This window comes from Balaenoptera borealis (genome assembly GCF_965194805.1).
Source record: "Balaenoptera borealis genome assembly, chromosome: 11".
NCBI lineage: Eukaryota > Metazoa > Chordata > Mammalia > Artiodactyla > Balaenopteridae > Balaenoptera > Balaenoptera borealis.
In genome coordinates this window covers 86,922,725-86,947,722 of record NC_138868.1, presented here as the reverse complement: position 1 = coordinate 86,947,722, position 24,998 = coordinate 86,922,725, and the positions used below count along the sequence as shown (strand labels likewise).

The 24,998-nt window shown below is 44.7% G+C and overlaps 1 protein-coding gene across 8 annotated transcripts; it reads right to left on the bottom strand.

The window, feature by feature from the left end:
- Positions 1–2,522: 2,522 nt before the first annotated feature.
- On the bottom strand, positions 2,523–24,906 carry LOC309606477 (centrosomal protein of 78 kDa-like). Of its 8 annotated transcripts, XR_014231866.1 has the most exons (6): positions 24,481–24,906; positions 21,177–21,347; positions 21,009–21,081; positions 19,846–19,949; positions 17,666–17,840; positions 2,523–7,742 (listed from the first exon to the last, which is right to left on the bottom strand). XR_014231866.1 is itself a non-coding variant. In XM_082343641.1 (5 exons), the coding sequence occupies exons 2-5, from the start codon at positions 21,186–21,188 to the stop codon at positions 7,578–7,580; spliced, it is 354 nt and encodes a 117-aa protein (XP_082199767.1). In that variant the 5' UTR covers positions 21,189–21,347; positions 24,481–24,906; the 3' UTR covers positions 2,523–7,577. The 8 variants fall into 8 exon arrangements, 1 of the variants encoding a protein (XP_082199767.1); XR_014231867.1 differs by lacking the exon at positions 21,009–21,081; XM_082343641.1 differs by lacking the exon at positions 17,666–17,840.
- Between the last annotated feature and the right edge of the window lie 92 nt (positions 24,907–24,998).

The window sequence follows — 24,998 nt, the reverse complement described above, 5'->3', positions numbered from 1 at the left end:
TTTTTGAAGGAGGGATCACTCTACCGGTTTCCAGTGTCTATGTGTCTATATGTGTATGTGCCATACATATGTAGTCACATAAATACCGGCACGGCCAGGTTCTGCTGGAGGGGCACTCAAGTGCCATGCACGGAGCCTCGGAACCCTGAAGGGCTGTAGTATATATAGTGCAGCTTTGAAGTGGAACGCTATTTTCACACTTTTCTATGGAGCCTTCCAAGTCCCAGGTTTTCACTGTAGGCTGTCTGTCTGGATGGTGGTTATCAGATCTCCATTAACATCTCTACCCAGCATTCCCGACTTCGGGGGCCTTCTCTCTTGTTACAAACTTTTTACCAAGTGAAACATCGATACCACCTTTGTTTCCATTCTCACTGGTGTAAATACTGAGTACTAACTGAGAATTTTGACTTTGCATTCTGTCAGAATACTTGTGTTCAATAAAAATTGAAAGAAAAAAAAAGCTATTATGGTCCAACTGGGATTTATTTCAAATCCGTGGAAGTCTGGCATGTGAATCAAATGTGGAAATGCCTCTGGTATTTTTTTTTACCTCATTTAAACCCAGGGTCTTGAGTTCCTGTTGCCTGAATGATAGTTTTTAGTCTTTTCTCTCAGGCTGATAGAGGAGTCCTCATCGAGAAGGGCCAGATGTCAGATTCAGAAAGACTGCATTCAAATCCTCGTTCTGCCACTTCCCTGTTGACCTTGGAAGAGTTACCTAATCTCCTCCAGACCCAGTTTCCTCTTTTGACAAACAGGAAATACCAAGCTATTAGAGTTGGGGTGCTGGGTAATGAATGAAGCAGCGTATAGGAAAGCCTTGGCACATAGTAGGTGCTCAACGAATGGGAGTAGAGCTGTTGCCTCCCTGGTGTGTGATAACATCAAACCCACGTGGAATAACAGTGTACACCTGAGCTCCAAGGTGCCAACGCCGAGGTAGATGCATGAGGCTATTCTAGAATACGTTATCCCTCTCCTTATTACTTTGTCATCCTGCTCAGCACGTGGAGCCTTAATTCAACCCCTGGGATTTACTGAAACCTCTGATCTAGACAGAGAGTGAAGAAAACTTCGCCTCAGCTCAGAATTCTCTTGCATACGCTGCTGTCTGGCTGTGTTGGGAAGAAGCAGCCAGTAGAGTTGGGATCATCTATTAAACTATGGAATCAGGAGTTCCTGGAGAAGAGGCCAGGACGAGGGTGAGGCAAGCAAGGAGCCCAGGGAGCAAAATGTAACTCCTTCTCAGGGCCAACCCTGCACCTGCACGAATCTGAGTGACACCATCTTTTGGGTCTATGGCCCTCAGCCTGGTTTCAGCCTGGGTCAGTGGAGCCTTCTCCTGGGGTGGTGTCTGCAGCCACTCCCAGAGTTTGTCCCTTCACTGGCCCTAGGGCCTGTTTAAATGGCACAGAACCACATGCATCTATGTGACTTCCTGTGCCACGGATTTCCAGCTGCATATGGTGGGGTGAGGGGCTCTAAGAGAACAAGATTTGGATAACCCTCTCCATTGATCCATGAGGGCTTGCTTCCAGAGCCTTCCTCCTTCAGGCTAGTCTCCTCTCTGACTCACTAAGTATTTCTTGAGTGTCTCAAGGTGCTCCAAGAGACAGCAGTAAACAGAACACTCTCCAGTGGAATGTTTGTTCAGTGTGGGGCTGAGGATTCTACACAAGAACCTAGTACATTGTGGAGTCATTGGGCTGTTCACCTGCATTCCAGTTCTCCCCCCTCCTTCCCAGCACGTGACAGGATTACACTTCTCTGTTCACTTACAGTAGATGTGGCCATGTGGCTTGCTTCCCACAATGAAATAGGAGCAGGGGAGTGCATGTCCCTTCTAGGTGGAGCCTTTGAAAGCCAGGGGGTCTCTTCCCCTGCCACAGCAGTCAGCAACACTGCACGTGGTAGAAGTGCCATCACCTGGGCCCAGAGTGAGGGGTGTGAACAGAGGACCCATGATGGGCATGGCGTGTGCATGTGGGATCAACCCAGTGAATGTTTAACAACCAGCTCTCCAAAGCAGGAGGGGAGGGGTGGGTATGTAAGTACGGGGTGCGTGTGGTGTGTGTGTATGTTTATTAGAAACTTTGCTGATATAAAGAATGCAGTTTACAAATAGTAAAACAAACTACTCTACACTGAAATGCCATGTACCCAATTGATACAGATGCTTTGGTTCATTTTTGCTGAAGTCTTGTATCCATAATCAACCTATGGCTGCAATTGATGGATGAGCGTACTTCCAACATGAATGTTGCCTGATATATTCATTTATGTTAATAAGTAAGACGAAAGTGACACGATGAAGACCTATGGGTCAGAACTTCACTCATTCATCAGTGGTGAGAAACCTCTTTGCCAAATCAGGTGTAAGTTTTTGAATACTGCTTCAGTTTTTGCTATTCACAGTGTAATGGCTGTAGACGTGACACACTTTGAAGTTTAATCTGCATCATAAGTATTTTCCCCATCACTTTTTTAAGTCTAGATAAACACACACAGAGAGACACAAAAACAATCAAACCCTGATTTGTAGCTTTACTGATTTCAGGGGTATGTAAATATTCCCAATATGGCTGATTTCTACATGTCATCACTGCATGAGGAGTTAGGTAGAAATGCACAGTAGCACATATTATATATTAGTATTTCCACAATACAAATAAAAAAGACATAGATAACCTCAAGCACAGAGGTCATAATAATATGGGGTAATAATAATAAACTTCATATACATTAATAATAATAGTAAAATGTTGTAAAACAATGGAGATCTGATGTGTTTTGAGTACGTACTACCCTCATTTTTAATGTTTGTTAATTGGAAGGTTATGTAATTTAACTTTTAATAATGACCGTGCTTAACACTGACAAATTTCCTGAAAATTTAACAATTGGTTCTTCTGATCCAGTACAAGCTGGCTTCAGCATACCACTGGATAACCCTTTATGTTATAAGCCACTTCACCTTGGGATCTGTTACCATAACGTTATTTAGCCTATCGTGGCTAAATCAGGGAGTGGTCAGTCCTATGGACAACAATAAGCCCAGGTGAGGGGGGAGGTCAGAGTAGTCTTCTCTGAAATGATGACATTGGGCAGTGACCTGAAAGAAGTGAGCTACTGAATTATGCAAGTATCTGAACGAAGATATCGCAGGCAGCGAGAACAGCAAGTGCAAAGGTCCTGAGGTAAGGACTTGCCTAGTGTGTTTGATAAAGAGCAAGGAGGGCAGTGTGGCCAGAGCAAAGAGCAAGGGATGGTGTAGGACAGAGGCTGAAGAGGTAGGAGATAAGTCAGTGGTATCCACAGCTAGATCACATAGGGTCTGTAGACTATGGTTAGAATTTTGGCTTTTTCTTCAACTAAGATGGAAAGCCAAAGGAAAATTTTTAGCAGAAGACTGACATGACTTTTAAGTTTTAAAATTGTCACTCCGGCTGCTGGGTAGAGAATAGACCAGAGCAGGGCAAGAGAGGAAGTAAGGGTACCAGTTAGGAGGCAATAATGTAGATGAGACAAGATGGAGAGTGTGGAGCAAGCTGGATCCAGTGGAAGCAGACAGTGGCCAGATTCTGGCTCTGCTGAACATCAAACCGTCAAAAATAGATAATAGATTGGATGTGGGTTTGAGAGTGGCGTCAAGGATGACTTCCAGATTTGGGGGCCAAAACAATTGAAAAGATGGAATTGCCATTTACTCTCTAAAAGGAGTAAAGAAGAAGCAGAGTTTGGGGATGCAGACTCTGGTTCTGGACACTTTAAGTCTGAGATCCATGTGAACATCCTAGCGAAGATTTTGAATAGACTGAAGCTCAAGAGTCTGGAGACACAGGTAGGAGCTGGCAGCACAGAGCTTGGGTTTAAAACCCTGGCACTTGGTGAGGTCACCCAGGAATGAATATAGATGAAGAGGAGGAGAGAACCAAGCACGGAACCCAGAAAAGAAAATTCAGAGGCAGCTCTATGTCAAGGAAGAAACTGAATGACTCTTTATCTGGCACTTAGAACAATGGCACTTACACAGGGGGTCGGGGGAGGAACAAGCTTGCACTGACAAGATGAAAGACCATCTGATTCCATCTGATTCCAGGCTGTCCCTGCCATGTGCAGTCTCCTAACTATGCCTCTGATCTGTCAAAGCCTTGACTTTTGCTCATGATCTTCCGCTCTCCTGAAGCTCCTCCATCACCCTACATGACTTGAGTGCTTTATGCAGACAACCCTTCCAACACACAGCTTGAACGCCTCGTCTCCAGCGACCTTGAACAACCTAATCCCTTGACCAAACCCCAGACCTGATCATCACCTCAGCCATCCAGCCTGAATCAGACATTCAGACGCATATTCCCTGCCCTCCAACACTGCCGTGGCCATCCAGCTCTCTCACTCAGCTACTCCCAATAAACCAGCGCTTTGTCCTTGTTGAGTCTGCTACTCACTGACTCCCAGATTTTTCCCTACTTGCTACATTCTCCCTCCCCCTCCCTCCGTATCCAGCTTCCATTCCCTGGTCCAGCACGTCAACCACTCATTCCCAAAAATCCAACACTCCTTTGCCTCAATGTTCTCACTTTGCGTCTCTCTTGTAAAACTTCAGCCCTGGAAAATCATCTGGCTGCCGGCTCTTTGCTCACCCCTGGACAGCTGGCCACCTTTGGAGAGAAACCAGGTAATCAGTCACAATAGTACCAATACATAAGTCCCTCTCAACTAGACTCTGACACTAGCACTGCTTGACAATCTTACGGATATTTCTCAACAACTCGTGCATAGGCTACACACGTCTTCACTTTCCCCAAACCAACCCTTCCCTCAGCCATGCCTTCCATCTCAGCTTATGGTCTTGCTTCCTTCCTCTAAAGTACAGTTGGCAGGAAGGAACAACCTCAAGCACCCACACAAAACCTACAACCCCTCTGCCCCCTTCCCCTCCCCCCCCACCATCTCTTGGCTCCCGTATAAGGAAGCAGCATTTCCCCTTCCTAAAGGCTATCTCCATCCCTGGGTGCTGGCCCTTCTCTCCGCCTTTCATGGGGTCTTTCTTCATCCATTCAAGATCCATTCAACAAACATCATTGAGCACTGGCCCCAAGGCCATGACTGTTCCAGATGCTGGGGAAACAATGACCCCCCTCTCATGGAGCTTACACCTAAATAAACATATATCATGAGTCCAGGCTGAGTGCGGTGAGAAATATGCAGTGAGAAATATGCAGTGAGGAAAGGATGCTAGCAGGTCCCGAAGGAGGAATGGCTGTTTGATAAGGAGGAATCAGCAAAGACCTCTCCAAGGATCTGGCATTAAGCAGAGACCTAAAAACATGAAGGAGCACGTGTTCCATGCACCCAGAGCCTTTCTCGGCTGGCAGGGTTGCGTGGTGGGTCAAACTCTCGAATGAATATGAAATGAAATTTTTTTTCTAACGTTGAACTTAATTTCTCCTTCAATCTGCCATGCCATGGGGTGGTAGAAATGTAATCTCCAACAAACTAAGCCCTCAGCCCTCTCAGTGTTGCTGACATGACCCCTAATCGTGTTACTCTCCAAGCCCATCACAGTGATTTTCCCTTCATACTCCATGTGCCAGAGTTAGTGGAAAAAATTGTATTTCCTTAATTATGCCAGGCTCTTTCTCACTTACGGGTCCTGGCATGTCCAAGCGTTTCTTACTTTCTCTGGAATCCTCTCCAGCACCCGCAGTGCCCACTAATCCTTTTTTCTTACTTCATCCTCAGGTCTCGGCTTAAATATCTCCTGACACCTGATCCAGGTTGCATACTCCCCTGTTCAATGTTCTCTCCAGGGCCAGTATACAGCTGGCACGCGCAAGTACAGTTGTATCAGGTTGTTAAAATATTGAAATGCTTCTTCACTGTTGTAAGCAGCTGCTGTCACCCAGCCCCTCACACAGGATCTTTCAGATGCCCCCAAGATCTCACAACCCAGGGGGTTGCACCTGACCCTGAAGAAGGTCCTCAGGGTTCTATTCTCGTGCTTTAGCTGGTGTCCACAGCTAACATAACCCCACACTTTTTTTAATGTCTAATTTAATGCTTCTCTTTCCCTATGATTCTAAACTTCTCCAGGCAAGGTTCTGTGTCTATCTTATTCACTACTTTATCTTGGTGCCTCATAAAGCACCTGCCACGAAGTAGAAGGTTGGTATTTGCCTGCTTCATGAATCATGGAGTGAATGAATGCATGAATGAAGTGAACATATCTATATGGACACCAGCCATGGTTACCTGCCCATGTTCATGTGTATGTGTGTGTGTGTGTGTGTGTTTATGTGAGTGTGTCTGTGTGTGTATGTGTGTGTGTGTATAAGTGCAAACAGGGTCTGTACCTGGCCAGGGAAGATGCCTTTGAACTTGAATCACACAGCAGTGCCACTCAGTCTTAAAGAAGTCCACCCTAGGGACCAGGGAAGTGTCTGGTCACAGGGCTCACATGTGGCTGGAAAGGGTCTGCTCTGCCTGTCCCAGTCCCTGATCACCTTCCTCCAGGCTGGTAACAAAGTCCAGCCAGTGAGCAGCCCCTCCACGATGGAGGCAGGCTGGGAAGACTCGGGTTAGGGGATCATGAAAGGCAAGAACATTGCAGCTGGATCGACCCCATCCTGTTACTCAAACCCATGGTTATCTGATGGGCAGAACTGACCAAGCTAGCCCAGGGAACCTCCTTCTGTGGAGTTTTCTCTAAGGGGAAAATCTCCGGGCTGGGAGGCTGGGAAGAGCAAACAGAAGGCAGGAGAACAGGCTGGTGTGGTCTGTGGAGGCCTCCCGGTCCCCAGGTCCAGGTGTCGGTGTGTTGGCCTGCCGGGGACAGCACCGTGCGGTTGCCTCTTCCTGAGCAGGTGAGCCCAGGCGCATGGCTGTCAAGCCCAGCCCAGAACAAGGAAACCCACAGGGTCTGTCTGTCTAGAGTGCTTCTTGTCATGATGGCCATCAGCAGCCTGCTGGAAACGCGACAGTGAATATGAGGAAGAAGCTCTGACGAGCTCTTGGGCTGAGAGAGGGTGAAACTTCTCAGGGATCCGCACTTCGGAGCCCAGGGATCCAGCCCACAAGTCCTGCCATACTCCGTGTCCTAACGCTGCAGGAGGAAAGAAAGCGGGTCCTTAGAGACAAGGAGAGGGTCTCCCACGGGCAGCCACATCTGCCCCACCCCGCCCAGGCTGGGAGGTCAGTGGCGGCACTTATCTGCAGCCACATTTGGTCGAGCTCCTCCATCATCCCCTCGGCCAGCCTTCTGGGTCTCCTGAGACACTGTATAAATTGCACATTCCTGGATCCCAGATCCTGAGGCTGCAGGTCTGGGGTGGCGGGATTCCATTGTAGCTGGCCCGGAGACCGCAGGTGGAGGAAGGCTGGAAGGCGGGTGTCTGGGGACCATCTCGCTTCAACATCAGGCACCTGGCCTGAGGGCCCAGCCCGTCCAGCTAAGGGCAGGGAAAGGCTTCTTCAGGAGGCTCTGTGGTAGTGCAGGGACAGACAGGAAGGGCTGCAGACACAGTCGGGTGTCTGGAGTCAGCAAGATACTGCCCACGGCTCAGCACACTTCATCACACACGCTGGAAGGCAGAGTTGGCATCCCAGCAAGACAGCCGTTTGAGACAAGGAGCAACCAAGATGATGTCGTGTCCGAGGAATAGATGTGAACTCCTGTACACTCCCTGAAATCCAACTACTGAAGCATGTGCTGACAGGATGGGGCTTAGCAGCAGAGCCTGTTTTTTGAAAAAGAAAGAAAAAGGAAAAAAAGACAATGGATTTTTAATTGGCTATAAAGTCAGCATGAGAGGTGATGCAGTGTAGACATTCAATAATACTTGTGATATTGACACTGACTGTTGTATTTATTTTTGCTTCACACTTCTCGAATACTATGTCAGCCGCTGTTCTAATTAACTTAAATATTTACTCTGTTAGTCTTTATAATAATTCTATGAAGTAGATATTATTGTAATACACCCATTTTACAAATGGAGAAACTGAGGCACAGAGAGGTTTCCTAACTTGCCCGAAGTCACACAGCCAGTAAAAAGCAGAGCCAGAATTTGAACCCAGTCATAAGGTACCCAGAGCGAGGAACACGTGAGCCAACACTCCACCCGGCCCTGGGCAGACCACACTTGTGGTACAGCTTTCATACCACAAGATCCCGCATCACATCCAAGAAGCACAGGCCAGTGGGGTGTGTCTAGGGCAGAACCACTGGAGGGGGAAGGAACACAAATCCACATCTGAGGAGGAGCATGGGGAGGAAGTATATATGTTTCACTTGAGGAAGAAAACCTGAGAGCAAGTGGGAGGGCGTGGGACTGAATACAGGAGACTTCAAGTGGCTGCCTTCACACACCTGAAGGCTTATCAATTAAAAAAGAGAATGGGTCCTGGGCATATATCCACAGACGACTCTAATTTGAAAAGATACATGCACCCCAATGTTCACTGCAGCACTATTTACAATAGCCAGGACATGGAAGCAACCTATATGCCCATCAACAGATGAATGGATAAAGAAGATGTGGTATATATATATATACATATATATATATATAATGGAATATTACTAAGCCATAAAAAAGAATGGAATAATGCCATTTGTAACAAAATGGATGGATCTAGAGCTTATCATACTGAGTGAAGTAAGTCAGACAGAGAAAGACAAATATCATATGATATCTCTTATATGTGGAATCTAAAAAAGTGATACAAATGAACTTATTTACAAAACAGAAATAGGCTCACAGATATAGAAAACAAACTTATGGTTACCAAAGGGGATATCTGCCATGGGGAGAGATAAATTAGGAGTTTGGGATTAACATATACATACTATTATATGCAAAATAGGTAAACAAGTACCTACTGTATAGCATAGGGAACTATACTCAATATCTTGTAATAAACTGTAATGGAAAAGAACCTGAAAAAGAATATACGTGTGTGTGTGTACGTGTGTGTGTGTATAACTGAATCACTTCGCTATACACTTGAAACTAACACCACATTGGAAATTAGCTATACTTGAATTAAAATTTTTTTTTTTAATTAATTAATTTATTTATTTTTGGCTGTGTTGGGTCTTCGTTTCTGTGCGAGGGCTCTCTCTAGTTGTGGCAAGTGGGGGCCACTCTTCATCGCGGTGCGCGGGCCTCTCACTATCGCGGCCTCTCTTGCTGCGGAGCACAGGCTCCAGACGCGCAGGCTCAGTAGTTGTGGCTCACGGGCCTAGTTGCTCCGCGGCATGTGGGATCTTCCCAGACCAGGGCTCGAACCCGTGTCCCCTGCATTAGCAGGCAGATTCTCAACCACTGCGCCACCAGGGAAGCCCGAATTAAAATTTTTTAATTAAATTCTTTAAAAAACCTAACAAGTAAAAGAAAGGGGAGTGGAGTGGGCGTCCCATGTGATACTCTTGTGGGCTCAAGCAGAACCAGAATTATAGGGAACCTGGCTTTACAAACCAGAGGAACACTATTGTCTCAGAGCAGCCCTAGAAGTGGACAGTCAGGTCCTTAATAGAGGCTGGGCAGCCACTCCTCAGGCACGAGGAAAGGAGATTGATGCATCAGATGCACAGATGATTCTGTTCAAATTCTCAATTCCTTTGATAGCAGTGACTCTGCGCTCCTGCCACCACTAAATGTGGAGGAAGCAAATTGTCAACGTGATCACAGCCATCGTTCAAATTCACCTTTGGGGATAGACAGTTAAGTTCCAGATGGAGCAGAGGGGCTGGAGCCAGGAGGAGACAGGGCTCTCAGGAGGGTTGAGACTTTCCAAGACAAGTTTCACCTGACATTTTACCGGGACATGTCTCCACCCCAAAGACACTCCAAACTCAACTACACTCCAAGAAAAAAGACTGTGGCATTTCATTTACTTATTTGTTCAGTATTTATTAAGGTCGGATATTTATTGAGCACCTACTATGTGTCAGGCACTGAGCTGGGTACTGGAGGTACCGATAATGTCCCTGACCTGATGGCAAAGAGCCTGGCACAGTGGAAAGATCTGGACTCCAGAGACCAACATACCTTACATTGGACTTGAGGCTCTGGTATGTCCATGCTGTGTGACCATGGGCAAAGCACTTAACCTCTCTGAGTATGTTTTGCTTATATCTATAAAATGAGAATTCCTACCTCATAGAACTATTTGAAATTTAAAAGAGGCCTTGCAGTTGGCATGTGATAAATCAGTGTTAGCACCTACATTAGTCTGGGCTCTTAGCTACAAGCAACTAAAGCTGATTCTGGTGGATTAACCCCAAACATGATTTTACAAAAGGAGACTGAATGGCTCACACCATTGTGGGAGGCCTGGAGAACAGGGCTTTAGACCAAGCTTCCAAAAGCAATGCCCGTAACGAAACTGCAGAGCTGGCCTGATGAGAAATCTGCCACTACCCACTCTCCCCTAAGCAATGCCACATCCAGGTCAGGCACCTGGCCTTCAGCTGCTACCATCTGCCCCCCCCCCCCCCGCCACCTCCAAGAGAAAGCTGACGCCTCTGTACTCTCTGCCAGAAAAATGGCAGAACTTCTCTCCTCATGCTGTTCTCATCTCCAGGCTGGGTCTCACGTCCGTGAGTCTGGTCACAGGGCTCTGGGTCTCACCTAGGACCAGTTGGTAGCGACAAAGAAGCCTGGGGGATGAGTTCTCAGGCTTCAACTTTTGGGGGGGGGGTTAGGACTCAGAAGGCTAGACCTTCCTCCAATAGAGCAAGGATGCTTCACAAGTGCTTGGCAACCTGAACATGATAAATGTCCACTGGAGTCCCCTACCCAGGCTATTCACCAAATACACACCCAGCCTCTTGGCAGTCCTGCAAACTCCTGGTGGAGATGCCCCCAACTCCCAAAGCTTCCCTGCCCTCACACTGCAACCCCGACACACCAAGGAACTGTGGAGATCCTTTGTGTGCATCGCATCTGTGTACACGTGGCCCCCATCTCCAGCACAAGGGAGAGTCTCAAGCAGCAGGTCTGAGAAGGGCTGGGGACCCTGAGGTTCCTGGGAAAGCCCAGATGAGCAGGCTAGTCAAACTGGGACGGTGCTGGGACGGGAGCAGTATGGGCTAAGGCTGCCACCAAGTGGCCATCCTGAGAACCACAGGAGGACCAGACTTCCCTCCAACCCCGCTGCCCAGACAGAAAACCCCACCTCCCCTGGGGCATGGGAAAGGAGCCCTTCTCCTCTCCTCCCTCTTGAACTGTCTAAACCCACGAACTCCGAAGAAGGTAATGACATCCAACATTGGTTTGGTACCCTGAAGTGTACAACATTCTTTCACGCAGCAATAATTACATGACAATATTATTGTTGTAGTAGCCATCGTAACTGAGGGCTTACTATATGTCATAAATTTTAAAATATCATCTCTTGACCCTCACAACAAATCTGTAGTGAACAAATGTATCTGCCCAGCTGGCTTTCATTTTCCTTCCTTCTCTCAACGGCACCTTTTTTGGGATGGGGGCAGGGGTCAGAGGGAGGAGTCCCCTTCTGCTCTCAGAACTTTCATTGAAACTACTGGCAAAAAGAAACTCTATTCTCACTGAACCCATGAGAAAAGGTGCCACCTGAGTGGAAAGCTTGCCCGAGGTGGAAACCAAAGCATAAGAAGCAGAGCAAATCTCAGTGACATGGGAGCACCCTGGATCCAGCCGTACCTGAAAAAGTCCTGGACTTTTCCATTCCACGAACCAATATATTCCCCTTTATTTAAGTCTAAGTAAACATTCTTTTTACTCTAAACCAAAAGAATTCTATTAATTCCTATTTAATAAAAGAAATCAGCATGTGGAAGTAGGGTGTTGGAACAGATCCAAAAATAAGGAATTGTCGAAGGCAAGGTAGTGAGGGACATTTATTCAACTCCATGTGCTACTCTGTTCTAGGCCCTGGATATCAAGTAGGCACCAGGACAGATAAGATCCATGCTCTCCTGAGCTAACTTTCTAGTGGGGAACTCCACAATAAACAAATTAGACAACAGCAGCTGGCAATACATGCCACCCAGAGAATTATAATGGGGTGATGTGACAGAGTAGGACCAGGTGAGAACTTTAGATTGGATGGGCAGAGAATGTCGTGATGGAAATGCTTTCTGTCCACTTGGCTACTGTTTCCCAGAACTCCCTTCTATGTATAGTTCCAATTAGAGTTGGCCAAAAGAAGAACTTGTATGAGATTTGAAGGCAGAAGTGATGCAGTGCTCATTGCTTTATTGAGGACTTTTTGCCGTCAGCTGCAGGGATGGACAGACAAATGCAGAGAGGCTGGGCGAGTTCATCACGTCTTTGCTCTCCTGCACTCAAGTCCAGCTGACCGTCGGTGTCCTTCTGATCAACCACAGCCTCAAGCCGATTGCCAGACACTTGGCTGTAGAATACACAAAGGTAATAGCCTCCCATTGACCTCTCTATGAACACCTCCTTCACAGACCCACAGACGTGGTGGCTTGTATTAGAGAGGTGGTAGTAGTAATGGAAAGTGCACGGGTTTAACATCTGCTCCGGAGGTGGACTTGCTAGGACTTGCTGGTGGAGAGAAAGAGAGGAATCAGGATGACTCCTAGGCTTTTGCCTTAAGCAAGAGGGTGGATGTTTGGTGCCATTTTCTGAGATAGGAGGTAGCATATCTAAGGAAATAAGAGTTCTATTTTGGACATTGTGGTACACTGAAAAAAAAAAAACAGCCATGATATTTTATTTGATTGAAAAAAATGGCCACAAAAAAATGGCTGCAGATTCTCCCAATCATAATCACAAACTTGCATAGAAGTTACAAAGAACTTTCTTTTTACTGTACCATTTGAAGATAAGTTTCTGACCCATGCCCCATTATCTGCACATATTTTACTATTTCTTACAATCAAGGACTTTCCCTCCCTTACTTTACCACAATCAAAACAGAAATCAAGAAATGAATGTTTATACTACTATTTAATCTGCAGTCTTTATTCAAATTTTCCCAGTTGTTTCAATAATGATCTTTATAGCAAAAAATAATAATAATTTTGGTGTGTCTACCATTCACTCCAGAAACACACATCTCATTTAGTTTCCTGCTTCCCTAGTCTCTTTCAATCTGGAATATTCAATCTTTATTGTTTGCCATGATCTTGACTTTTTTTTTTAATATAAATTTATGTATTTATTTATGGCTGCGTTGGGACTTCGTTGCTGTACGTAGGCTTTCTCTAGTTGCGATGAGCGGGGGCTAGTCTTTGTTGCGGTGCGCGGGCTTCTCATTGCGGTGGCTTCTCTTGTTGCGGAGCACAGGCTCTGGGCACACGGGCTTCAGTAGTTGCAGCACGCAGGCTCAGTAGTTGTGGCTTGCGGGCTTTAGAGTGCAGGCTCAGTAGTTGTGGCGCATGGGCTTAACTGCTCTGCGGCACGTGGGATCTTCCCGGACCAGGGCTCAAACCCATGTCCCCTGCATTGGCAGGTGGATTCTTAACCACTGCACCACCAGGGAAGTCCGATCTTTCATTTTTGAAGGGTACAGTCCATTTCTCTTGAAGAATGTCTCCTGATTTTAGTTTGTCTGAAATTTTCTCACAATTAAATTCAGGCAGTCCCTCTGACAGGAACATCACCGAGGTGGTAATTGGTTTTCTCGTTGCACACTATAAGGTGACACACAATTTCCATTCTCCTGTATCTGATGGTATCCACTATGATCACTGGATTAAGAGGGTGTCTGCCAGCCTTCTCCACCGCAAAGTTCCTCTTCTCCCCTTTGTAATTGATAAGCCTCTGTTCATTCTTGTGGTAAATATCATTAATTGAGGGCTTAATATGTGGACAGGTACTTTAAAAATTTGTAAATATACCATGCCCCATCAAACTTTCTATAGGTTTATCCTTTATCTGTATCTATGTAGACTAACGGTTTTCTTTTTTTTTTTTTTTCAGCAAATTGTTGCTCTCATTATTTATTCTGATGCTCCCTTGTCTGGGAGCGGATTCAAGCTAGCTTCTGTATCATTTTTTACAAGATCCCATCATTTTTTGAGTACTTCATTGCTTTCTGGAAAAAAACGTTCCAGGATCATCTTGTACTTTCTCCACCTGAGAATGGGAAGCAGCCATTTCTCCAAGGAACCCTGGTTCCAAGGTCTGTAGGCAAGGGGTGCTGTTGTTCCCAGGCCTTCTCAGTGGACACACATGCACGCGCACGTACACACACGCACACAGATGCCTTCCTCTCAATTCTCCAGCGCCACCTCCCCATGTGGACATCCTCCCCATCCTGCCTGGAATGTTAACGTCCCACACCAGGCCAGGCTGCTCCCCACCACACCCTCTTCACTCGGCACAAGCTCTGATACCCTGCACTGGCCCATTCCTTTGCCAGATGCCCTTGACCTCACTTAGGCTCTGACACCCCAGGCCAAGCCACTTCCCCCAAGCAGCAGCGACCCTACTTCTCCATCTGACTTCTGCTCTCACACTGTGTCAGGTCACCCCCCCGACCTGGGGTGGATGCCCTTTGCGTGCCACTGGTGCTCGGATTCCCCAGGCCAGGCTGTCCTCCATCCCGCGCACCTCACCCATACGTTCTTCATTCGAAGACTGATTCCCTACTTCTGGCTGCTTCTTCCCAGGAATGCCTTCCTCACAACTGCTGGGGCTCAGACACCTTTCTCTGAGCCACTGCAATGGGTCTACCTCTAATGGCTTCAGCACTGAAGTGTTCAGGAAGGGAAGGGAAAGGGTAAAAGCCCTTTTGAAGTTTCCAGAATGTTGCTTTGCTGGAGAAATTTCAAGTCCAGAAAAAATAAAGGCTTGTGATTGCTGAAGCCCTAGGCCAATTCTAAATTCCCCGGCCCCACCTCCATCCCTGTCCCGCCGTACAAGTGGCAAATGAGCTTTTAATGTGCACAGACCCCAGGAAGGAAAAGTCCTCTGATGCCCTTCCCAGATGAGGTCAAGGAGCAGAGTTGACAAGGGATAGCTTTCCAGGGGGTATGACTGGGGGCTTGTTGAGGAATGTACTCCATTCCCCAGGAAGGGATGACGTCACATTCCCGAACTGCAAGGTGGGATATAGTGTATGGACCAGTGACCACAGTGGGGTCACACATCATCAATGAGGATTTTCAGTTGCAGTTATCCGATGACTTTCGGATCATTGTGACACACGAGGCACACAGGGTTGATGACATTTATTATTTAGCTACAGGTTGTGGGACCATGAAGACTCACACCTGGACCTGACCAAAGGGCGCACACATCACTCAGAGAGCCCTGACCTGGGGCTAAACCCAGAAGTAGATGGCTTTGGACCATCTTCCTTTGGGCAGAAGTGAATGAGTTGGTGTCTAGTGGTATAAGGGGGAGCATTTTTCAAATTACTACTTGGGAGGAAAGACGTGTAGAGTGCTGGGTAGACAAATGATGAACTCTAGTGGAGTTGTTTTTCCTGCTCAGCATCTGTTTCCCTTTCTTATCGTAACAACACCCTGGTTTCCTTTGGGGGAATTCACCCTTCCTCACTTTCTGTCTGTATGGATTGGGTAGGGTGGACCATGGCTCTGGGGATGGCCATGTAACCCTGGCCTGGCCAGTCAGCATATTCCATTCCTGACCTCATGATTATTCAGGTGTGGACAAGTTACCCAATCAAGCCACTGAGAGACAATTCTGGGTTTTGTGGGTTGTTTTGTTTTGTTTTTCTGGAATGATGCCAACAGAGAAAAGCAGGGCCGAAATGGGAACATAACCTAAGCCTTAATGATGTCATTTGAGACCTAGAATCTTACCATGACCAAAGACAGAGTTTTCATTTATGAGCCAGTAAATTCCTTATTTAATTTGAGTTCTAAATGGATTTCTGTTACTTTCATTAAAAGAGTCCTAAGGCAAATTCTTTGGGGAGCAATTTTTACAGTATTTTACAGATGAGGAAACTGACACCCAAAGAAGCTGAGTACTTGCCACAGGTCACATAGATGATGTGATGGTTAGTCTTATGTGTCAACTTGGCTGGGCCACAGTGTCCAGTTAACCTAATGCTAATCTAGGTGTGGCTGTGAAGGTATTTTGTAGATGTGGTTAATATCTATATTCAGTTGGCTTTTAGTAAAGGAGAGTCCCTTCATCTCATCAGTTGAAAGCCCTTTGAGCAAAAACAGAAGTTTCCTGAAGAAGAAAAAATTCTGCCCCAAAATGGCAGCATCCACTTCTACATGAATTTGCAGCCTGCCGGCCTGGACTTGGACTTGCAAACCCCAAGTTGTGTGAATCAATTCCTTAAAGCAATATCTATCTATCTATCTATCTATCATCTATCTATCTATCTATTATCTCTCGTCTATCTAATCTATAATCATATCTATATTTATATCTATATCTATCTCCTATTGGTTCTGTTTCTCTGGAGAGTCCTGATACAGAGTGGTAAGTGGCAGAACTGGAACTTGAATCCAGATCCATCTGACTAATTCCAGTGCTCTTTACTTCTCACAATTAAAGCTGCTTAAGAAAAACAGTCATGTGGGAATGTAAATTGATACAGCCACTATGGAGAACAGTATGGAGGTTCTTTAAAAAACTAAAAATAGAATTACCATATGACCCAGCAATCCCACTACTGGGCATATATCCAGAGAAAACCATAATTCAAAAAGACACATGCACCCCAATGTTCACTGCAGCGCTATTTACAAGAGCCAGGGCATGGAAGCAACCTAAATGCCCATCGACAGACGAATGGATAAAGAAGTTGTGGTACATATATACAATGGAATATTACTCAGCCATAAAAAGGAACAAAATTGAGTCATTTGTTGAGACGTGGATGGATCTAGAGACTGTCATACAGAGTGAAGTAAGTCAGAAAGAGAAAAACAAATATCGTATATTCATGCATGTATGTGGAACCTAGAAAAATGGTACAGATGAACCGGTTTGCAGGGCAGAAGTTGAGACACAGATGTAGAGAACAAACGTATGGACACCAAGGAGGGAAAACCACGGTGGAATGGGGATGGTGGTGTGCTGAATTGGGCGATTGGGATTGACATGTATACACTGATGTGTATAAAACTGATGACTAATAAGAACCTGCAGTATAAAAAAAAAAAAAAAAAGAAAAGTCTTAAAAATATGTCACACTTAGTCATTCCACTTCTAGGACCTTATTCTACAGAAGTAATCCCAGTGGACACAGAGACATATATACAACGTATTCACATTGTTTCTGACAGGGAAAAGTAAACTGTGTAAATCTAATTGCAAAGAATTGATTAAACTATGGGACATCAATACGATGGAATACTACATGATACATCATTAAGTGAAAAAAGCAGGAATATGAAATAGCAAGTATACTACAATTCTATTTTTGTAATCACTAAATGTACAAATATATCTATAGAAAAATAAAAGACTGAAAGTGTATGCACCAAAATGAACAATAATTATGTCTGAGTATTAAGATTATAGGTAATTGTTCTCTTGTTACTCTGTATTTTCTATAAAGAATATATGCAACTCTTAGAGACAGATCAAAAGTAAAATAAAAGTTATCAGTAAAATGAAGCTTTAAAAAAATCCTATCATAACAGTATCATGCCAAAAGCTAAGCATATATCATATTAAAAATTCAATATTTTCAATTTTAAATTTACCTCTAAGCCACAAATCCTCACTAAGAGATTCTGCCAAAGTACTTGCACCCAGGTCACCAATGAACGTGTTGCAGTTCAGAGTGATGCGCCTCAAACCAGGCATACAGTCAAGATCAGGTCTCCTGGAGTGAAGACTCTCAGCCCAGGTTTCTTCATGCCTTCTGGTAGTCTAATACTTCAAAGATTTAATGGGATGAAATTAAGATGCTTGAAGAAGGAAACAGGGTGTGCCTACTGAGTATGGCTTATTATGTCAGAGATTTACACACACACATATCAAGCATATATGCCAGGAGAATCAACCTGAGAAATTAAACAGTCACTGCTGCTTTACGAGTCCAGTGACCCAGATTCTAGTTGGTCAGTGATTAGATTCCAGCCACTGGATGACCTGCTTTTGAACAGTTAAGTAAAGTTGGACAACTCAATTACAGTCTATGAATTCTTTTCCTTATCTTCTAAGTCAGGGAATTGGTTCTAAATTCTATCATTGCTGAGGCTCTAAATGTCATCATTCTGTCCTCCAATGGTCTCCAAACACCTGACTGGGCAACCCATAAGAAAACTTTTTAATATGCATCTTATTTTTTAACAAATTATATACACGAAGTTCTATACATATAATGTATGTACATTATAAACTACACAGATGGTGTTTAAGTGATACAAAGCTAAACAGGTTCTAATATGTTCTTTTCCTAACTCCTAAGGCATTATTTTATTTATTTTAAAAAAATATTTATTTATTTGTTTGTTTGTTTGTTTGGCTGTGCCGGGTCTTTAGTTGCAGCATGCCGGATATTTTAGTTGTGGCATGTGGGCTCTTAGTTACGACAGGCATGTGGGATCTAGTTCCTTGAGCAGGGATCGAACCCAGGCCCCCTGCATTGGGAGCACAGAGCCTTAACTGCTGGACCGCCAGGGAAGTCCCAGGCATTATTTTTAAAACTATATTTACAAAATGGATCTCACATGCTCCCTAGGGTATGCACACCAACTTTAGAGGTCTGGACTATGCACAGCCAGTTGGATGCGCCTTGGGAAAATAATGGTATGACATTTAACCACAAGTATTGTCTTAAAGACATTCAATTCTTTATATTCATAAAATAAAGTTTGGTAATAGGGAACATTGACTTTAAATGAAAAAAGTCTTATTACATTCTTGAAAAAATAAAAGACTCAAAGTGCCTTTGACACGCTAAAACGAAAATCACTAGTGTCATTTTTCTATTAACAATAACTTATAAAAGCTCCAAGCAGAAATAACAGCAATCACTTACACAGTGCTTAGTATGTGCCAGGCACTATTTATACAAATTAGTTCATTTAAACCTCATAATGAGGCACAGAGGTTAAGTGATTTGTCCATGGTCACTTGCTATGAAATGGGAGAAAGGGAATTTGAACCTAGGCCATTTGGCTTAGGCACCCAAGTTCTTGACTGTTTTCAACCCCAGGGATCAATGGACTTGCCCTGTATAGGCTCAAAGAATTTTTCAATTTTTAAAATCTAAATTTAAACATTTCCAGCTTTGTGGGCTATACAGTTTCTGTTGCAACTACTCAACCCCACTGGCGTAGGCTAAAAGTAGCCATAGCTATCATGTAAACAATGGGTGCGACTATGTTCCAAAAAAACTTTCTTTACCAGGCGACGGGCTGGATCTGGCCCACCAGCCATAGTTTACCTACCCTTGATCTGAACCATCAAACTCTTCAGAAGGCTTCATGTCAAATTATTAAATAACTTTAGGCCTAAATACAGTAATTATAACCACTGTAAAGTTGTTAAGGCATTATTTTAAAAACTGTATTTACAAATTGCTGATGTAGTGATTTTTATTAATTTATAAACTACAGCAGCTAGTAAATACTTGATTCATTTAAGTCTTGAAGACTATAATGGCATAGTTTTTTCACAGTATCACAATCAATGTTTTCAGTAACTAAAAATACATTAAAATATTATTATATATTAAATCTCTTATTTCTAAAATTAAGTGGACTATCTTTACTAAATGGCAGAATCCCAAACTGAAAACTGGTCATATTCTTTCAACAAAACGAAAGCTGCACTCACACGTATCAAAAGACAAAAATGAACTGCCATCTGTATCAATATATTATGTGCTTCAATCACGTATGTTTTCATGAAACTTCAAACATAAAAAAATCACCTTTAAGATCTTGGCCATGTGATCTGCTCCCTGCCATGTCAGATTACACCCCGAGAAGTTTACTGTCTTAAGAGTGGTAGAGTTCTTTACACCTTGAAAAATAACTAAAAGGAAAAAAAAAAAACCACACACACAATAAGATGAAGAGTCTATACATTTGTCAATCTTGACTTACTTGCTTTTCTTGAGTCAATTGGAGGTTTATAGCCACATTCTTAAAATCATTAACTACAGTCTTCCCAAACAGGTAATTGACGAACAGATGCATTCGAAAACTTGTCAGTAACAAAGTGTTATTCCAGTTTACAGCAGCAGTTTAATTCTATTTAGATACTAAAATTGAATACACTGAATACTGCAAACTTTATTCCCAACCACTCAGTAAAATACTACATACCTTTTGAGACATAGGAAAAAAAAGAAAAACCTAAAAATCTTAAGACTCTTCCTATTTTCATTTCCAAGGATACTTCCCAATCTTGATGATCAATCAGTGATTTAAATGTCAACTATAAACCCAGTATTTTATTAGGTGCTATGCAGTATACTAGAGCAATAGAAGAGAGAGGACCTCAAACCCTCTGCTCCCTCAAATTGAAAGGCAGGCTTCCTTACCCCTCCAGACCACTACTGGACACAGGGAACACACACTAATGTTTCAGGACCCCAACTAACAGTCACCTGCTTTGTGATTACTTCCATGACACACCCCCACTAACACCACTGAGTTTGCTGCTCTTACGGGACGTGACATATATTTCCTATTTTAACACATACCACAGTGCATTATAATTATGATTGCAGATACATGTTCTAACAATTTAAAGAGAATGATGACTTTTTTGCTCTTTACATCTTGCTATTTCCCTTCCCATAATATTTCTTGAAGAGAAACATTAAAATATAGACAAACACAAAAAAACAGAAAATATACAAAATGTGTGGTTTGTGGCTTAACACAAACTTAAGTAAAATTAGTTCTGACAGTATCCAGCATGACAAACTTCCACGGTACAAATGAGAATGGACCAAGGTTTGAGCAGGCACAGGAGACAACCCAGGCATGAACAACACCAAGAAAAGGTAGACAGGAAGTAACATGGTGTGTAGGAAATCACGAGACCAGTCTGATGAGAAGAGACTTAACCAAGACTGAAACTCACTTTCTAAACCTCCATCTCCAAGTGGACAATTCGCAAGACACAGGTGCACCAAAGTGGCCGATTTATTCAATCCCTTTAATGGGGAGAACAAGTTTAAAATTTTATTGCTTTAGTCTGCTCCAAAAGCAACTATCTATCAAACGTTGGCAGGACACAATGAAGGCTTACCTTTGTTAACATAGTTAAGTGGCTCTCTCTAAGAACTAGCCCATTTAGCTCGTTTCCTTAGCGCGCCTGACACACTTACACAGCATTTAAGAGCTTTACACAACTGCAAGGTCACATCTTTATTTCTTATCGCAGGAACACGACTTCTGTAAACTTTATTTCTGTCACAACCTAAACCAAAATTATTGTAAAATGAGTGACTTAAACCATATATTTTATCATCACTAAAAAGCATCCAAATAAAAAAAAAAAAGCATCTGCTCTGTGCTAAGGATTAGAAACGACTCCTGCCCTTAAAGCCTTCATTAAGGAGGGAGATGTATAAACTCAAAATTTCAATCACATGAGATAAAGAACCATAACCTTTGTGCACAGAGGTTCCTATGGAGGCAAAAAGTTATATCTAAGTGACGGCTTCATGATAACCCTGAAGTAGAATCTAGAAAAGATGAGAGTATGCAGAGTTGGAGTAGGAGGTGCATTAACTGCACAGGGAGCACCTGTGCAAAGACGCTCAAGCCCGACACCTGCTGGGCACTTTAAATACTGCAGGTGGGGATGACTAAAGGCCAGGGGGCCAAGTGTGAGAAGAGACAGAAATGAAAATAGAGATGCTGGCCGAAGCAAGCCTGGGAGAGAGCCTGGCTTGTATCCCACAGGTGATGAGGCCTGGGACTACCACTGGCTGAGTAAGGGTGCCTCCGCTGATTAGAAAAAGGTGCCCCGCTGCTGAAGGACCGATTAGATAAAGGGAGTGATCACAAAAAGATCCCCTTCCTCAGGGTCAAAGAGCCCCATGAGGCTTGGCCGAGCACAGTTCAGACTACACGCCTCTGTGCAGAGCACACGCTGGGCGGCTAGTATGCACTAACTCTGTGTGGGCAAGCCATTAGCAGCATTATTTTAAGCATATCTTTTTATGTTAGAAGATCACTCAACCCGAGTAGGCAGATGAATTTAGAGGAACTGATGAGCCCAGGGGCCGCAAAACCACCCAGGAGCTTCTGCCATAGTCCGGGCAAACTGTAATATATAATATGGATGTAGAAGCAAATTTAGGAGGAGGCCAAAATCTACAAGCTAGACCCACTGGATGAAAAACATAAAGAAAGTTCAGTGAAGGAACTCTGAAGAGAATGGGCTCTGCAATAAACTTTTCTTACATTCAATGTCAAATATTAGGCAAAATTAAGTACCGTGGCCTCTCAGGTCCCTTCCAGCTCTCATTTCTTTTGATTTCTAACTTATTACTCTGGTTAAGTAAAGTCCCTTCAGAGGTACAGAACAGTTCTTACACCTGAATGGGATGCAAAGAATAATCTGACTTCTCTTCACCAGGGGATGAGTTGAACTGTCCTTGCAGAAGAGATAACACATGGTGTGAACCCCAGATCCAAGAAAAGGGCCAGGCACACAATAAGTATTCAGCTTTTTGAAAACAAATGAACAATCATTTCCTCTCCTAAATCTTCACACCCTTCCTCTGCTGGCTACTTTCTCTCAGCTTATAAACATCCTCAAATATACTCACTTAAAAAACTCTCAGACATATGATTCTTTGTATCGTCTTGTGGGTAACCTAAGTCTCTCCCATGCCTTCAAACACCTGTCCTCCCAAAAAGCCCAGATCTGAACCTTGGGCCCAGACCCGTCTACCAGGCCCCTCGAAAGCACTGAAGATGAAGTAAGATCCTCTCCCCACCCCCAATCCCTTCCAACTGTGCTCTGTATCTCCCAAAAAGATGCAGCTGTAAACTGTCACCCACGCTTGCTGCCCTCCCTTTTCTAACTGGTCACCAGGCCCCACCCATTCCCTCTCGGATCTCCAAAATCCAGTCCAACCTTTTATAACTTAAGTGGGACCTTTAGATTAAAATTCACCCTGCACCCAATCAACTGCCTTCCACATGGAGGTCCGAGTGAGCTTCTAAACCAGAAGTCCATCTCACTGTTCTTTAGGGTTTCCCACAGCCTTCAGGATAAACATCCAAACTTCTGACAGGACAAACAAGGCCCCTTTCTGTTGGGCCCCACTAGGTTTCCAGTATCAACTCTCATTTCTTTCCCAAACCCTGAGGTCCAGTCCTGTACATTAGTTTTGCCATATTTTCTTATATTTCTCAAACTTTGACACACTGCTCCCTCCTGCCACCCCAGGAGGTTCTACTATCCTTAGAAAGGATGGCACCTCCTCCAAGAAGCCTGCCCTGAACTTTCCCTTCCAAGACTCTGTGCTCTGCAAAGGGGAAAGGTGGAGGGGAGGGATAAATTAGGAGTTTGGGATTAACATATACACACGGCTATATATAAAACAGGTAATCAACAAGGACCTACTGCATAGCACAGGGAACTCTACTCCATATCCTGTAATAACGTGCACGGGAAAAGAATCTGAAAAAGAATGGATATATGTATAACTGAATAATTTTGCTGTACACCTAAAACTAACACAATATTGTAAATCAACCATACTCCAATATAAAATAAAAATTAAATTAAAAAAAAAAAAGATTCTGTGCTCTGCAGCACCAGAACTCACTTCTTCCAGAGCACTGACTACTGTGCTTGTGTTTACCTGCCACCCAGTAGAAGGGGAGCTTACCTAGGGCAGAAGCATCGTCTCCAGCAGCCCTTGGTTCTGACAACTCATTCAAGTGCCAGGATACTTTTTACACATATAACGTGCTTAATTAATTGTAAGAACCCACAGAAAGAGTGGTTTTTAATGTCATTTTACAAGTGTGGGGATTGCAGTTCAAAAGTAACCTGCGCAGGCCACAGAGAGCATAAGCCCTGGAATTCAAACCCTAAGCTGCCTTCACACTGGTGCTCTTTCCACTACATGATATGACTATTGAAAAAAAGATTTTTTTTTTCCTGAACCCTGTTTTAATGGAAAGGAAATGAAACTGGGACATATCAATTTCCTAATCGCTTTGGTCTGTACCAGGCAAAGTCATTCAACAGACCAGGTAACATCTATGGAACAATTAAAGATGCTCCAAACTCTGCTAAGTGTTCTACACTGTAGAGTCTACAAGCATTAACAGAGTGAGTCCTTGTAACCGCCAGAGAGTGGGTCCTGTTAAGCCCATGCTCCAGATGAGAACACTGAGACCTAGAAGCGTTAAGGCACTCGGCCGGGGTCACTGAGCTGGCAGGAGTCCTAGGCCGCACGCCCCACCTAGTGCACTCACACCTGGGCACTGGGCACCGGTTCTAGTGCCCACCCTCCACCTTGCACCATCTAAAACCCCACTTCGCAGCGCCCACACGAGAGCCCCTGGAAGCGGGAACTACAAACCTGTCTCACCAAGCCGTGACTGGAAGAAGCTCAGGATACAGATCAGGGGCAGAGGGTGCTCAGGAGCGGCGCCCATTCCACCCCGCGGAGGCGGTCGGCGTTAAGTCCAGCAGGCCCTCCTGCAGGAAAGCGCGCAAGGCGGGCGGAGGCACCGAGTCCTGCAGCGCACACAGGTCCTCACAGCGCGGTAAGAAGTCGGCCGCGCTGTCGCAGCGCAGCTTCACCGGTCATCATGGCCCGAGCGCGGCCTCGGGGACGCTGGCTGTGGACACGGTGCCCACACCCGCCTGGGGGCCCCGGCTCGCCTCCCGGCCCCTCGGGCGCCCGCCGCCCGGCGGCTGCGGCCCCGCAGCGTGCGCAGAACCCCCGTCGCTGCCAGAAGACGCAGGACCACGGGTCCCAGTTAGGCAGGCCCTTCCATGCCGCGCTCACCTTGGTGCCAGCCTCATCGCCCTCCGCGCCGGGGTGGGGGGGGAGGTGGGGGGGTGGGGCTCGAGGACGTCAGTGCACTCGCCGTG

What these genes read in the sequence shown, in the direction of transcription:
- LOC309606477 (XM_082343641.1), bottom strand. An exon ending in TGGAGATGGAGGTTTAGAAA is followed by an intron (nt 19,950 to 21,008) that starts GTGAGTTTCAGT and finishes TTTTCCTTTTAG; the next exon opens with TTATTTTTCAAGGTGTAAAG. An exon ending in ACATGGCCAAGATCTTAAAG is followed by an intron (nt 7,743 to 19,845) that starts GTGATTTTTTTA and finishes TTCAAAAAACAG; the next exon opens with GCTCTGCTGCTAAGCCCCAT.